Source organism: Rhinoraja longicauda, chromosome 16 (assembly GCF_053455715.1).
Source record: "Rhinoraja longicauda isolate Sanriku21f chromosome 16, sRhiLon1.1, whole genome shotgun sequence".
NCBI lineage: Eukaryota > Metazoa > Chordata > Chondrichthyes > Rajiformes > Arhynchobatidae > Rhinoraja > Rhinoraja longicauda.
Genome location: NC_135968.1, coordinates 35,442,368 through 35,459,142, shown reverse-complemented (window position 1 = coordinate 35,459,142; position 16,775 = coordinate 35,442,368). Strand labels below are relative to the sequence as shown.

The 16,775-nt window shown below is 37.0% G+C and overlaps 1 protein-coding gene across 3 annotated transcripts in view; it reads right to left on the bottom strand.

Annotated features, from left to right (window-relative positions):
- Nucleotides 1-16,775, bottom strand: part of dock1 (dedicator of cytokinesis 1) — a 404,255-nt gene that overhangs the window by 287,387 nt on the left and 100,093 nt on the right. For all 3 annotated transcript variants that reach the window (XM_078413630.1, XM_078413629.1, XM_078413628.1), the window contains exons 19-23: nucleotides 13,500-13,597; nucleotides 12,032-12,121; nucleotides 11,498-11,598; nucleotides 6,722-6,856; nucleotides 683-791 (exon numbers count right to left, since the gene is read on the bottom strand). In XM_078413630.1, coding sequence (XP_078269756.1) covers nucleotides 683-791; nucleotides 6,722-6,856; nucleotides 11,498-11,598; nucleotides 12,032-12,121; nucleotides 13,500-13,597 — 533 coding nt within the window. The remainder of the gene's footprint in view (nucleotides 1-682; nucleotides 792-6,721; nucleotides 6,857-11,497; nucleotides 11,599-12,031; nucleotides 12,122-13,499; nucleotides 13,598-16,775) is intronic.

The window sequence follows — 16,775 nt, the reverse complement described above, 5'->3', positions numbered from 1 at the left end:
ATGGCCCTCACTGCCACAAAGTGCCACCATGGGGTAGTGGCTCAAGCAGAATGAACCTGCATTGCTGCAAATGTTTAGGGCTGCAATGGGGAATGTATGGGACAAAGATGAACCTTGTGCTGGGTTAATCACATCAGCATATTTTACAGGCTTATGATTGTACGGTGTCAATATAGATCTGAACATCTGAAACATTCTCCGAGGTCAATGGATGCAATAAGAATCTTACTGCTGTTAACAGAATAAGTATTTATCGAGTCATAAGCTATACAGCATGGAAACAGGCCCTTCATCACATCTTTTCCATGCCAACCAAGTTAGCATTCTGGACTAGTCCCATTTGTCTATATATACCCTTCTAAACCCTTCCTATTCATATATCTGCCCAAATGTTATTATAGTTATTAAGATTTAACTAAATATATATTGAGTTCAAGGGGAGGTAAGACACACAGGCCCTCTCCTTCCTAATGTTTTAGTATTCATTCATGTTAACATTAGTAAAGTATGTATTCTCCTGTTTATAATTACGTTTAAATATAAATGCAATCAATAAGGTACAAGTACATTGCAGTTCTCTTGTTTGTTTCCAAAAACAATTTCAGAAACAACTCCACACAAGTTGAGCTGAGAAAAAAAATGGAGTAATTTTTATTGATTTAAATCTTCAAGTAAAAATTACCTTTACTATTACTGTTTGATCTGAAGTGCTGCTCATCATGTCATTAATTGATCTGAACAAATGTCTCAAGGAATCCATAAAGTCACTTTCACCTTTATCTTCATACAATCTTGAGAAATGAACAAATATGATCAACATTTTACAATTCCGGTAAAGTTTGTAAACAAAAAAGCAATTAATTTGGCAATTAATTATAAATATTTTCAATGATAAATTCATTCAAAAATCACGTTTTACAAAACAAAGATTGGAATGTTTTGTTTTACACAGAATAAGTATTTATCGAGTCATAAGCTATACAGCACGAAAACAGGCCCGTCGTCACACCTTTTCCATGCCAACAAAGTTAGCATTCTAGACTAGTCCCATTTGTCTATAGTCCCATTTGTCCCTTCTAAACCCTTCCTATTCATATATCTGCCCAAATGTTATTATAGTTATTAGCATTTGACATTAAATACATATTGAGTTCAGGGGGAGGTAAGATACACAGGCCCTCTCCTGTAAAATGTTGCAGAGATGGTAGAAGCAAATACAATAGCACAGTTTGAGGGCCATTCAACCAACACAAATGAGATTACTTTACATTGGCATCATGGTCAGTGCCAATGTGTTGGGCCAAAGTCCCTGTTCCTGTACAGTTCTATGTTCAATGTATAGTAAATTAGTTCACAATATCTACAAACAAAAAATAACTAGTAGTCAAAATAAAACAGCAGCCAGTGACAAATTAAATTAAGAATAGAAAAAAGATAGCACTTGAAATAAAAAAGAAATATCAGATAAATTTATAGAAAATTAGATTAGAAAATAAATTTAAATGAAAGTCCACAAGGGCAAGGGACCATGAAACATTTAGAATTATTTTCAATGCAAAATAACAATGGATCAGTCTTTCTCCAATATAATTGGCTTGCTAATTTGCAAGTATTATTTTGTTTAAATTGAGATGCAAGGAACTGCGAAGTAGCAAGAATAGGAATTATTAATTGCTAATTAACAATGATGAGTGAATGAATGATGAGCCAGACTCCATAAATGAGGAGTTTATATCATATATATAAAGTACTACTTAAATTCCCTACAGGGTAAATCTCAAAAGGGAGATTGGAGATTGCAGGGTAGTTCAATTGGTGTTGCAGTTGGACTTGCTATGTCGCATCTAAGATTTGGAAAATGTTGCAGACAGTAAGTTTAGCGAGTTGGTCATTCCATAGGTACAAAAAGATGGGTGACCATCCGAAATGGCAATAAGGGCAGACAAATGGTGCAGGAAACTGCCATGGTCATTCCATTCTCAACGGGTATAGCACGTTAGATACTATTGGGGATGGCCTAAGGGGAAAGCAGCAGAAGCTGAGTTTGTGGTACTTTGTTGGCTCTAATGCATAGACAATAGACAATAGACAATAGACAATAGGTGCAGGAGTAGGCCATTCAGCCCTTCGAGCCAGCACCGCCATTCAATGCGATCATGGCTGATCACTAGCAGAGGACGGAAAGTTTAGGTGAGCAATAATGATAGAAATTCGTTAATGAGGGGGACAGGTACTTGTCTGTCCAAGAACTAGATTCCAGCATGATATGTTGCCTCGCTAATGTAATAATCAGAGAAGTCTCAGATCCGCTGCTGAACATTCTGAAGGAATAGGGCCAGAGGTCATAGTATATATTAGTAGAAAGAGAGATGAGGCCCTACAAAGTGAGTATAGAGAGTTAGACATTAAGTTAAAAGGAATCTCAGGATTATTCTCTGGGCAACATGCTTGTAAGGATTGAATGAGAAGGATAGGACAGATGAAGACATGGCTAAAGAGTTGATTCAGGAGGGAGGGCTATGTGTACTTTGATCATTAGGATCGCTTCTGGTGTAAATGGGAACTGTACAAGGTCAGGCTGCACCCAAACTGTAGGGCGATCGATATTGTCGCAGAAAACTTCTCTCATTACTTGGGGGGTTTTAAACTAACTTGGTTGGGAGAGGGAGATGGGAACCATTGTAGCAATGCAGCAAGTCAGGAGAATAATGTAAAAGAGAAATCAAGCAATTCTGGTGGACAGAGGCAGTTTAGAAAGCAGTGATGGGCTTACAGGGTCAAATGCGTTGCTTTCATGCAAGGAGCCTCACATGGAAAGCATGGATTGGCACTTGGTATTATAATGTTATTATAAACATAGAAGGTGGGTTAAGCGAAGGGCAGGGTTGTCAATTTAACATTCCAGGTGTCTGATGTGACAGAAGAAAATGGAAAAGAGAAGGAAAAGCTTTACCACTGATTTTGGAGAACATAACGGCAGTACTAAAAGAGGATATCCTAAAGGGATCTTCAAATGTGCCCATAGGGGTGGAATTAAGGAATATGATAAGGGTGATCACTCTGCTGGGATTATACTATAAACCTGCACAAGAAGAATTAATGAAGAAATTAAAAGGCCAAAAAAGGCCATAAAATATCCTTGGCAGGATAAAATTAAATTAACAAGAAAACAAAGACATTCTAAAAGTATACCTATAGCGTGTTCTTGGATATATCTGATAAGGCCAAGGAAGTTTATCAACCTTCATACATCTTAGGACATTCAGCACCTTCTTAATTGTAACCGGACAGTGCTCAAAATATTTCCATTAACTGCCCCAAGTTCCCTCGTTCTCCGTGGTAAAAATCAGAGGAGAAATATTCTTTGAGGACCTTGTCCTACAACTCCACACATAGATGGCCACATTGTTTTCTGAGAAGCTCCAGCTGCTCAGTCATTACCCCCCTTCCCCATCAAACATTTGCTATACATCTAATAATCTACCTAGGATTTGCACTTCTGATCCTGCAGCCTGATGTATGCACTAGACATGAGGTGACATTTCACTGTAATTGGCACACTCTTCAATTAAGCTGCTGACTATAGAGGGAAACAAGAATTTAACAACTGTTTCAGGGAAAATCTGAGATTTGGTACAGCTCAAGGTGGAATGCAATCTTTGATTGTCTGCTGCCTACCAACATCAGCATGTATTTTGACCAAACTAATTACACTAAGAACCCTTGTGTCGCTGCAGTGATTTGTTTCCAAATGGATTATACAAACCACAATGCGATATATCATGCAAAGACGTAAGAGAATATAAATATTTTAGTTATGAACAGAAAAATATTTTGAAAAAAACTGTAATAAAAATGAGGAAATATATTTTATCCATTTCCCTGTGTGTGATCCACGGTACAAAGTTTAAATTTGAATATTGTCCAACAGATAACATAATTAGTGTTATGTAAGTGTAAATTAGAAGCTGTTGTCACAAAATTTTATTTTTGTTTAAATATAAACTTAAATTAAGTTAAATATTCAACGTAATAAATTTAGTCATTTACAGTACACAAAGAAAACAAGAAGTGCTCATTCTTCTCTATTTAAAATTTTGAAAGCTTCTGAAATATGTAACCTGAACCTTTCTTTCCCGTTGAATTAAGAGGAGCTGAAACTGTCAGAAGCTTTAACTCTTGAATGGCAGCAATGATCCAGAGAAAATAAGTAAACTTTATATGATGAGGCTACACAATCACAATTCAGCTAACATCATAGTTGCAAACTAAAACATGAAGACAAGCGTTAGCTCTGTAGAAATACTGAACATATATATAAATAGAGAAGGTGATGAAGATGATTGATGAGGGTAAGACAAAGAATGGTATTTGCATGGACATTTTAAAGCTCTCGACAATATTTCGCATGATAGGCTGATCCAAAAGATGAACATACCTCTCAAATGAAAGTGAAATAGAAACTGTTATGTGTCTAGAACTTGCTGTTGGGGATGTGGTGGAAGCAGATACGATAAGCATTCATAGGGCCATTTAAACAGATATATGAACAGGCAGGGAATTAAGGGATATAGGCCATGTACAGATATCTTGGCATAATTGTGGGCCAAAGGGCCTTTTCCTGTGTTGTACTGTACTGTTGTATATTTTATACACTTCTGAACATAAATCTGAGATAAACCTTTATATAATTTAGTTTGCAAAATGTATTTAATATAGTTTTCTGATAATTATAGGAATGCCACTTTAAATGCTGTTATTATTTACCTGCTCGTGACCAAAATTACAATAAAATTGGAATATACTGATATTAATTCAATATTAGATATTTAAAGGTGCATAGTAAAATAGCCACAGGAAAAAGGTGCATTTGTTATCATTATAAATGCACTTGAATGCAATGAATGAAATATAGGTAGGTTGGGGTAAACTTTTTCTTAAGAGTGCGTCTTTCTCAGCTTGACTGACATGTAAGAACCAAACCTACAATTTTAGAAAAACATATAAAGTAGATCCGAAAAAAAGTTGGATAAAGTTTCATCAATATAACGTTTCTGGCAAATTTCTGTGCTGAGACAAACAATACGACATATTCTTTATACTCCTGTAGTTATAACTAACAGAATATGTAGGTTCATAAGTGAATTTCTACAGTACTCTAGCCAAACAAAAGTTCTCCAGCCAAACATAATTGCTGCTATGATATCAAATCAGATGTTGCCAAATCTTAAATGACAGGATGACAACAGAGAGACAACAGTTAGCTAGGGCAGGAAGAGAGGAATAAAAGCATTTTAGAGAACTGTTTTTTCGATTTTTATCTTCGATTAGCATAATGGCTTTGGGAAGGATAGATGGGGAGAGTAAACATTTATCTTTTGATCTGTTGAAATAAGGAGAATAATGGACTAAATAGTCCAAAGTCAATCACAAATACATGTATTTAGATGTAATTTTAAAATCATTATTTGTTCCTCAGATATAAAGTATAATTTACATAATAATTTACATAATGTTTATCAATGTGCAAAGCGTTTACATATTAAATTCAACTTTAATCTCAAAACAAAAAATACACAATAAACAACCTGTGCATGGGAAAGACAAAAGACAAAACTAATTTGCAGCAATTTACACAAATGCAGTTAATCCTAAAAACAGTCCCTGAAGTAAAGGTAATGTCCCTGAAGTAAATACCTTCCCATTTTAAGGTAATGCTGTCAATTGGTATTGGCCTAAAGTGAATTGTCATCCAAATCCATGCCCACGGGAGATTGAGTAAAACTACGTGCCCTGACTTATTTTTGTATATGACATGACTTTATACCAATGAAGAGTAGAGAGATTTGTGATGGAGCATGATCATTTCAAGGTTACTAAATATTGGGGAGATAATATCAAATTTTAAACGGTAACAGGTGACCCTTGTTCAAAGATAACAATGTAGAACTACACATAAATGCAGACAATTCTGTGTAAAATAATAGAATCAACTATCAGCTGAAGATTACTTAGAATTGTAGATTTACAGCTATCAACATGAATAAGAGAAGCTCAACCAAAAATACTGAACTAAAGGTGTTATATTTGAATGGATGCAGTATACGGAACAAGGTGGATGGGCTGATAGCACAGTTAGAAATTTGTAGGTAAAACGTGTGGGCATGACAGGGATGTGGTTAGATAAAAATCAGAGCTGGGAGCTGAACACCCAAGGATATACATCCTGTCAAAAAGACGGGTAGGGGACAGAGGAGGTGGGTGACTGTACTGGTAAGGAATGAAATTTAATCCATAGCAAGGGATCATACAGGATCAGAAGATGTAGAATCCTTGTAGATAGAGTTAAGAAAGTGCAAGGGTAAAAAGACCCTGATGAGAGTTTTAAGCAGGCCTCCGAACTGTAGGGTACAAATTACATCACATGACAGAATCGACATATAAGAAAGGCAATATTGCAGTGATCATGGGGGATTTTAATTTGCAGGTAGACTGGGTAAATCAAGTTGTATTGGATACCGAGAAGGAATTTTTAGAGTGCCTACAAATTTTTAGTGCAGACGGCTGTGGCGACCAAGTCATTGGGGTAATTTTAAAGCGGAGATTGATAGGTTCTTGATTAGTAAGGAGGCCACAGATCAACCCATCACCAACCCATCTATATTTATGTCCAAGTCATTTATATATAATATATATTTATGAATAAAAACGGGATACTTACTGATTAAATAGTATTCTCGAACGAACAATGAATTTGAAAACATATTCTAAAGATTTCATTGCTTTGAAAAGTTGGTCTGTCACGTTTGGCTTCTCTGAGTTGTCCACATAGTTTTTCAATACAGTGGTGAGTTTCCTGAATGAAAATTAAGACTTTGTAAGTTTGAATACATTAATTACATTATGCTCCTCAGAAAATGTTTCCATATCAAATTCTTCCTCCAAAAAACAAATTTCCTATTTCTGCTGTTTCCCTAAAGTATGCTATAAGATTTCCCTCATCTCTTATGTTATATGATGATTAATAACCAAGAAATGGACACAGGACCCCAAAATGTTCTCCTTCCCTATTACGTCAAAATCTGGTAAACACATTTCTCTCCGGAATAAAATGCCAGAGAATGATATGTTTATGAAATGCTGTATCTATTTTCAACAGAAATCACTAAAACGTGGTGCAGACTTATTTATTAGTCTGATCAATTTACCTTAAACCTAATTTCAATGTTTTCCATTTTATAAAACAGTGCAATGAAGTTAGGTCATAAAGATAACCTTAAATAATACCAGAACTGAGAAATCAGATATTATCATGATAGATTCAACAGCCTGGAATATTCCTCTCTCGGAAAAGACAAAATTGAGGAATAAAATCACAGCTTGTTCAGAATGGAAACAAGCCCTTCAGCCCAATTTGACCAAGATGTTCCATCTAAGCTAATCCCATTTGTCTGTGTTTGGTCCATATATATCCCTCTAAACCTTTCCTATCCATGTATATGTCCAAATGCCTTATAAATGTTGTTCATGTCCTTGCCGCAACTGCTTTCCAACTGTCCAGCCATCTTTTGAGCTTAATGGCATCTTTCCTAGAGCAGAGTGACTAAAACGGGACACAATATGCTAAAAGTGATCTCACCAATACCGTGTACAATTGTCCCAACTTCTAAACTCAATTCCCTGACTATTGAAGACCAGCATGTCAAAAGCCTTCTTCACCACTCTACCCACTTGCGACCCCACTTTCAGGGAACTCTGTACTCGTACTCCGAGATCCCCCTGCTCTGCAATGTACCCCAGGGCCTTACCATTTACTGGAAAGATCCTGGCCTGGCTTGACATTCCAAAATGCAACATTTACACTTAACATAAAACAAAGAAAAGTACAGAACAGGAACAGGGCTTTTGGCCCAAAATGTCAGTGCTGAACTTGAAGCCAAGCTAAATTAACCCCATCAGCCTGCACATGATCCGTATTACTGCATTCCCTGTATATGGGTGTTTCCGTAAAGACGTGCTGTCAGTAGTGAAAATGAAGGTCTCCAAACCTCCAGGTTATTTTCCTGTTTTTTATGTAATATTCCCATTGTTTCATCTCCTGTGTTTTAAGTAGTATAGATCATGGTGTAGAGCCAAAATAATGAGATGAGGCAAAAATCAATAAATCTGTTTTTACAAATAAAAATATCTGATATGTCCCTGTGTTTTCTTGCCTTTTTTAATGACATTTTTCAAGCAGGATTTCATCAAATCCTCAGGCTAATTTATACCAGAAAGATTACATTAATTTTGCAAATAAATAACTATATAAGCCAAATTCCGATTATGCTTATGATTTTTATCATTTATCACCCGATTAGATGGTTTTCTGATGCCCCAAGTTTTTGCAGCACGACGTGAGTAGCGGTGCCCATTTGATCGCATGTTAAATGTGTGAATTAAAAGCAGAGTAACTGTTTTTATATTTATTGTTTCTTTTTTTATTGTTTATATTTTGTGTTTAAGCTTTCCACTTAATAATGAATAGAACTTAAAATCATGAAATAAAACTCTAGTTTGCTCACCTATTTTAGTGATGTCTCATTCTGTAGTCCCTCCCGTTGTCAATGCTATAACTTTTTTTTGCACTCGTAGCGATTTAAAAATTTTTTTTAACGCAATTATAATGACTCTGGCGTGAACTATGGGCCTCGTGGTGGGTTAGGCGCCGACATTTTGTAAGGGAGCTTAGAAATTTGTATAAAAGACAGTATCCCATATGTCTTATATATTTTTTTTAATTCTCTTTTTTTCCCCATATTTTTAAAGTATTAAATTTTGGTCGATTGTGATCACAAATTAGCTCAAAAGGATCATAGGTAGACCCACGTTTAATGCTGCAGTATTTCATTATGATTTAATAACTTTCAAATTTGGTCATCCATGTCACAGGTTGGTATCCTTACTTATGGAAACACCCATATCCAAGTGCTTATCAAAAAGCCACTGTCATATCTACCTCCACACTACCCCAGCATCTAGTTCCAGACCCTGTGTGTAAAATACTTGCCCTGCAAATCTCCTTCAAATTTTGCTCCTTTCGTCTTATAATTATGCCTTCTAGAGTTTGATTTTTCCATCCTGGGAAAAAGGTTCTGACTGTCTACCCTATCTATGCCTCTCACAATTTTATATACTTCCATCAGGTTTCCTCTCAGCCTCCAACAATTCAGAGTAAACAATCCAAATTTGTTCAACGTCTCCTTATAGCTACGTGGCATTCTGGTAAACCTCCTCTACACTCTCTCCAAAGCCTCCACATCCTTCACATAATGGGGCAAACAGACCTATATGCAATACTCCAAATGCTGCTCAACCCGTCCGATATAGCTGCATCATGACTTCCCAGACTTGCATGCTCTCTGCCCCAACCGATGAAAGCAATCATAACATACACCTTCTTTACAACTGTCTAGCATGTTGCCACTTTCAGGGAGCTATTGGCTTGGCCCCCAAGAACCTTCTGAACATTAATGCTGTTGGGATCTTTCCATTAACTGTATATTTTCCCCTTGCATTTAACCTCCAAAGTGCAGCACCTCACACTTGCTCAGATTAATCTCCACCTGCGATTTCACTGCCCATTTCCATTGTTAATCTACATCCTGCTGTATACTTTAGACAGCCTTGCTCACAGTCCACAACTTCAGCAATCAACCCATCTACATTTATGTCCAAGTCATTTATATACACATCACAAATTATCAGAATTATACTCTATTTTTCATTCCCTGACCCACTTGCCCAGCTGATCAAGATCCTGCTGTCATTCTTGATAACTATCTTCATTTCTACAATATCATGTACTTTAGTGTTATGCAAATTTGCTAATCATGCCTTGAACATTCTCATCCAAATCCTTAAAATAGTTGCCAAACAGCAATGGGCCCAGCACCAATCCCTGAGGCATACCTTCAATCATAGGCCTCTAGTCCAACATGTTTAAGTTTATAGAAGATTTAATAAAGTAAGCGTACAAGCAGGAGAAACTGCAATTGAGGACGACAAAATAGAGTAATATTCTGATAATCAAACACAGTGGTGCTGGAATGGAAGATGTTCTGAACTATTGGACATAACTGTTATTAATAAAACAAAACACTTAATTTACATTTTATAAACTTTACACAATTAAATCAAATAAGCTAATAAGTTTAAATGGACTGTGAGAATAGAGTTATCCAGGAATGATTTATGAAGATATACTCAGATCTGTATTCCTATCAACCTTCCAGAATTCTGCCCTCTAGTTTTTACTGTCTATTCTCATTCTCCCCTAACAAGGTACAACACATCAGTTTTCACTGTTAAATTATATTTTCCATGAGTCTGCTTATTTCATCCATCTGTTCCTATGCTCTTGAAGTCTAGTACAATCCTCCTCACAGTTCACGACACTTAAAAACTGGAAAATAGGTAATTTAGTAATTTTCAACAGTACTGGTGTCGTGTAGATGTGACCAACAAAGTGGTGTTTAAGTAACGCAAACAAGACATCACCAATGCATTTGTAAACTAAAGAATGACTCATTTGGCACATTAGGTTAAATAACTGGCTTAGAGTTTGACCGACTTTGAAACATCTTTAAAAATGTTAACAGTCTAGACACTCTATACTCTGATATAAACTCACATGGAGTTCCTGAGAGGTCGTCACCAACAATTTCCTTATCTTGTTGGATTCCTCATGAAGCCACAGAAAATGTGCCAACCTCCTGTAGTTACCCAACATCTCTGCTGGGAAACCTGCCCACTGAACCAGCACCTGGTTTGACATGGCATAGGTTCAGTGATTCCATTCATTTCTGAGGAGAGGAATGGCTGCGTGGGAGCGAGGCAAGTTTCATTTAATTAGCAATTACTTATGTTAACTTGTTTTAAGTGCTTTACTTTTATTTTTTAAATTAAATTTGAAATTGAATGGCATGATTAATGTTTTAATGGTATGACTAACTTTCATAGCTTTTGAATGTTAAATACATTCAAACCATTTGACACCCTGTGAAGTTGGAGCATAGTTTAACATGCTGGCAAAACATTTATTCTCGGGAAATGTTCACGCCTTGTCATGAAGTGTTATTTTACTGCCAAAATAGCAAGAACGATTAAAGCCAGTTTCCTGAGCAAAATTGCTGTTTATGAACTTGTGTGAACAGGTGATCGATGGTTGACGTGGACTCAGTGGACCAAAGAGCCTGTTTCCATGCTGTACCTTTGAACTAAACTAAACAAAATTGCTCCTCCCTGCCATTATTTAATTGGTCATGTTTGATCTAAGTGACAACAATTTGAATGTATGAACAAGAGTTAAACATGTTTTGTAGATCCTTCTCAGAGAATAAATGTAATTATTTTCAATAAAAGTCATGAAATATGCTCCAGCCAAAAGCAGAAATGAGACTCTAATTAGAATGTCCAACAATACAAACATGAAAGATCAGGTTCTTGAAAAACATACGTGTAAGCCAAGGTTGCGCTAAAGTGCTTTTTGATGTAGGTTTCAAGAACAGGGTTGAAATGCTGGAATTTCCTATCAGCAATCAGTCCAATTATAAATACCTGGATGTGGAAGAAAAAATAAATTGGTTGAAATGAATAGCATTCCTCCCTAGAGACTTCTTCTTAACAAATCTGCATCTAATTACTTGACATGGTATGGTTGGTAGATTCATTTGCATTCAATTAGAACAATAAATTCAAAACTCCAAATAATGATGATAATATGGTAAAATTAAGTTATGCTGCATGCATCATGACAAGTAACTCCAAAGCACAGAATGCCATAATTAATAACCAATTACCAAGTTACATTTACATTCTATTAGCATTGTATAGTTTCCCCATAGTATTTCGCACAAGCACTATCAATCAAACTCTGAAACTGAGCTACCTTAGAACATTCTAGGATCGTGCCAATAAAGAGGAGGCCTACAAAGGAACTTTAGAGAAAGACAACGAGTGAGGCTCATAGGTCTCCAAAGGATGAACTTACCAGAGAATCAAAAACTAACGTGTCAAAAGTATCACTGTCAGAGTTCTCCATCATGATATTAAAAAGTGCATCAAGTGTATCTTGTAAAAACTGAAAGAAAGGTTTAGATTTGAATATACACAATCCAAGATATTGTTGTCTTTATATTTTAGCTTTCACATTCACAAAATGTCTTGTGATTAAAAGCCTAAATGTTTTTGGTCAAGCATCGCAGTAAATACTCGGCATACTTCATTGCTTTTATAAAAAACACAGATTTCAATACAGGAAAAGGCCATATCGACTACACTGGGGCTAATATTAGTCAAACTCTATTTCCCACCCACGAGTTACAGCTGACCAGTAAATGTCTTGATGCCAAGCGTTAAAGGGCAGAAGATATTACTTCAGTACTAGATATGGATAGGCAATACAAGCTTAATATGTCATTTTGTTGGGGAGAAATATCAAGTACACCAGTCTGAAATAACAGCGGTACAACTGGTGTCGCTGCTGCCTCGTAGCGCCAGAGGCACTTCAATACAAGCTTTGTGGGCTGTGTGTGTCTGCGTAGTTTACACGTTCTCTATGACCACATGGGTCTTCTTCAAGTGCTCTTTCCACGTCTCAAAGACATGCGGGTTGTAGGTTAATTGGCCTCAGTACGTTGCTGCTAATGTACGGGGAGTGGATGTGAGAGATTGGGATAACATTGAAATAGTGTGAACGGGTGAACAATGGTCAACATAGACTCAATACATTGACTTGTTGGTCCTAAAACCCGTTTCCATGCTGTCCCTTTCAATCAATCAAAAGACCAATCAAAGGGAAAAAAGGGAAAGTGTCAGGTGAGGGGGTCCAATTCCAAGGGAATAACAGAGTAAGGGATGAAGGAGAGAATGGCCTGATATCTTAGAGAACAATATGACAAACTCCTTAGACATAGTCAATGGATGAAATGTTTAAGGACCACAGGTGATTGGCGTTTCAGTGGAAGAGTATTTTGGGGAGAGTGAACCCAATTCCATGAATTTAATCCATAAAGATTATTTTGAATATGGATGTCTCGACCTTAAGGAATGGTACTAAATTGGAGTAAGGCAAATTACAGAGTCATTGGGCAAGTGCTAGGGAGAATAAAGTGGGAGTTGTTATTCGGTAAGTTCACATCAGACATGTGGGGAAGACTTTGAATGTCTCCCACTAACAGTGTTAAGAGATTTTTTTACAACCACTTCACAGGTTTTTTTTGTCTATCTGAAGAAAAGAACTGTACACAGAATCAGATCCAGCTAAGTTATTTTATTTTTAAAGTAAAGCTGTACCCGCCGTTTAAGTATTAAAATTGATTGCATCTTGACAGGTGAATATCCTAGTTACCTGTCAAATTATTTTCACACATGCATGCACATTTGTTCAGATGTGCATAAGCTTAGGAAATTTAACATACAGCATATCTAACTTTATTCAGAAAATGGAAGTCAATTACCTTAACAACCTCCTCTCCATCCACCTTCATCAGCTGCCTCAAATTCTGCTGGAGTATATTTGTGTTTGACCTCCATTTCAAGAGCCCCAAGAGGTCCACTGTAAGCAAACCAGATATGAATTTTTTATTAATAACCAAGTATAAAGGTGATAAAGTTCCAAAGAATAAAAGCAAAAAAATAATGCAACTACAGCTTCATCGCACTGCAATATGTGACGGTTACAAATAATGTTTTGTCCACAACGATCCATTGTGGACACCACCAGGCAATTAAAGTGTCATTTTGGTTTATTTCCACAGAGAACAATTAAACAAGTTAATTTTGTTACATTTTAAATTAACCCTCATCTTAAGCCATTAAACAATAAAATTTGTAAGTGCAATTCAGTCTACCCCCTAACTTCAATGCCAAGCAATAAAATGATTGTAAAATATAATAGACGCAAGAAGCCACTTTCTCTTTAGATTTCTAAGTTTAAATATCGCTCAACAGCCTGAAAGTACTATTGAGTTTGGTACTGTAGAGAAATCTTTCAACTGGGAAAGAGTTTTAAAACCAGACAAGGAGATCAGAAATAGTCTTTTGGTCTGGAGGAGCAAGTGCACCATAATGAACCACCATTCTGCTCGGTAGTGCTAAACGGATTACAAATGTAATTCATTTGTTTAAATACGAAGATTGCATCCGCTTGGCGCAATCCTCATTTTTAAATGCTGAACTGATCTTGCCGGGTGGCATACGATGGCAGCCTCGCCCACAGTCTGTCTCGTCCTTTTCTTCTTTTGTGGCTTTTAGTCTGTTGTTAAATGTATGTTTTAGTGTATCTTTAGTTTTGTATTATGTGGAGGGTGGAGTGCCGGATAAACTTTTTTTATCTCCTTCCTTGATGGAGATGCGACTTTTTACGTATCGTATCTCTGTCCGCACTGCGGGCTAACATCGTGGAGCTGGCGGTCCCTTTGCCGAGGATCAACTTCGGGAGCTCCAACTGCGGGAGCCTGCGGACTTAACATCGTGGAACTCGCGGTCCCTTGGTTAGGGATTGACTTTGGGAGCTCCAACCGCAGGAGTTTCAACCGCCCCGAAGGCGGGAGCTTCGATCGCCGGCTGCGGAAGCTTTGATCGACCCGACTGCGGATGGTTCGACTGCCCCGACCGCGGGAGAAAAGGAGGGAAGAAGATGATACGTTATTGCCTTCCATCACAGTACGCTGTGGTGGATGTTTATGTTAATTTTTATGTAGTTGTGTGTCTTGTTCCTTTTTTGGTATGACTGTATGGCAAATCAAATTCTTTGTATGTTTTACATACTTGCCTAATAAATTAATTACAATTACAAATCTTCTACTGAACTTATGAAAGTCACAGAGATGTACAGCTTTTCCCTTTGGCCCATCAAGATGATGCCAGTGCATGGTGATGCCACATGCTGGCCCCAGCGGATCTACTTGCATTAGCTCCCAATTATTCTACACTTTGAAATCTTAATTCTAAGAATGTCAAAATTATTAACAATGTTTTCCTAAATCTACTTTCAGGCCTGGTTATCTTACATCCACAGGAACAAACGATCACCTGACTCGACTTCCGGTTCCAAAAGGACTAGACATTTTTTGGAATCAGTAATGAAAGGCAACAAAATATTCTCCACAATAATTCCCATCAGCACAAGCCACTTATTCGGCCCATTACTATGCTCTCTCGCCATATTTTCACAATTGCACTGCCAAATTCTGCTGTAACTCAATTTCCAAGTATGCAGATGAAATGCCCATAGTGTGCTGGATTTCAAACAGTGACGAGATGGAGTACAGTAGGAAATCAAGAGTTTTGCAGCATGGTGTCAAGATAACAACCTCTCCCTCATTGTCAGCAAAAAAAGGACTGGTTATCAACTTCAGGAAGCGGGGTGGAGTACACGTCCTAGTCGATCTCTATTCTACAGGGCGCTACACCACTTACTGTGCAAGTCCTGCCCTTGTTTAGGAAAATGCAACACCTCACACCAGAATTAAATTCCATCTGCCGTTCCTTCGCCCGCTTCCCCAATTCACCAAGATCCCGTTATAATCCTATATAACCTTCTTCACTGTCCACTACAACACCAATTTTGGTGTTATCCACAAAACTACTAACCATGTTAGCATATTATCATCAAAATCATCAATGTAGATGACAAACAATAGTGAACCCAGCACCGATCCCTGCAGCTGGTCATAGGCCTCCAACCTGAATAACCCTCTACTACCACATTCTGACTCTTTCTACGAGGCCAATGTTGTATCCAATTGGTTAACCTACCCTTGATCTAATGTTATCTAACCTTCTAGGTTAGCCGATAGAGCACAATCTTGCCAAAGGCCCTTGCTAAATCCATGTCGACAGCATCTACCGCATTACCCTCTTATTCATCGCTTCAAAAAACTCAAATCAAATTCATGAGACACGATTGCCCATGCACAAAGTCATGCTGACAAATTTTAATCAGTCCTTGCCTTTCCAAATGCTGATAGATCCTATCCCTTAGAATCCCCTCCAGTGATGTTAGGCTTACTAACTTTGTTAGTTTGCTACAATGTTTGAAAATACACTTGACCAGGGATTTATCCACCTTAACATGTGCCTTAATGTGGATATATTCCAATATATCACTATTCATTTCCTTCGATTCTTCCGATGACCTTCCCCAGGGTATACACAGATAACAAATATTCATTTCAGGTCGTTCCACACAAAGACAACCTCGTTGATCTTTTAGCTGCCCTATTCTCTCCCTAGCTATCCGTTTGATCTTAATATAATTAGAGCATTTTTCAGGATTCTGCTTTAGCCTTATCTGCCAAAGCTATCTCGTGTCCTCTTTTTGCCCTCCTGATTTATTTATTAAAGTACTATTCAGAATTTCCTTTTAACCTTAAAACTTCAAACATCTCTTAAATACTCAACTTTACACAAAGGTGATTTAATCTTTCCCAAAGAATTCTAAAGAAAAACTAGGCTATTTACTGTCACTGTTTTATTTTGCTATCATTTTATCCCTGAGCATTCTATTTAAGTAGATTGGATTGTAATCACGAACTTAATGTTATTTTGTTTAATGACTAAAGAAGAGCATTCATTCAAAATCCAGAAGCACATCATTTAATTGTTCTCTGTGGAAATAAAAACAGAATGGCAATTTTATTGCATAGGTTGTGTCCACAATTGATCAATGTACCTACTCAGAGCTCTCACGAAATAGATAACAGCAAAATAGATTTATTTTTTTGAGCATG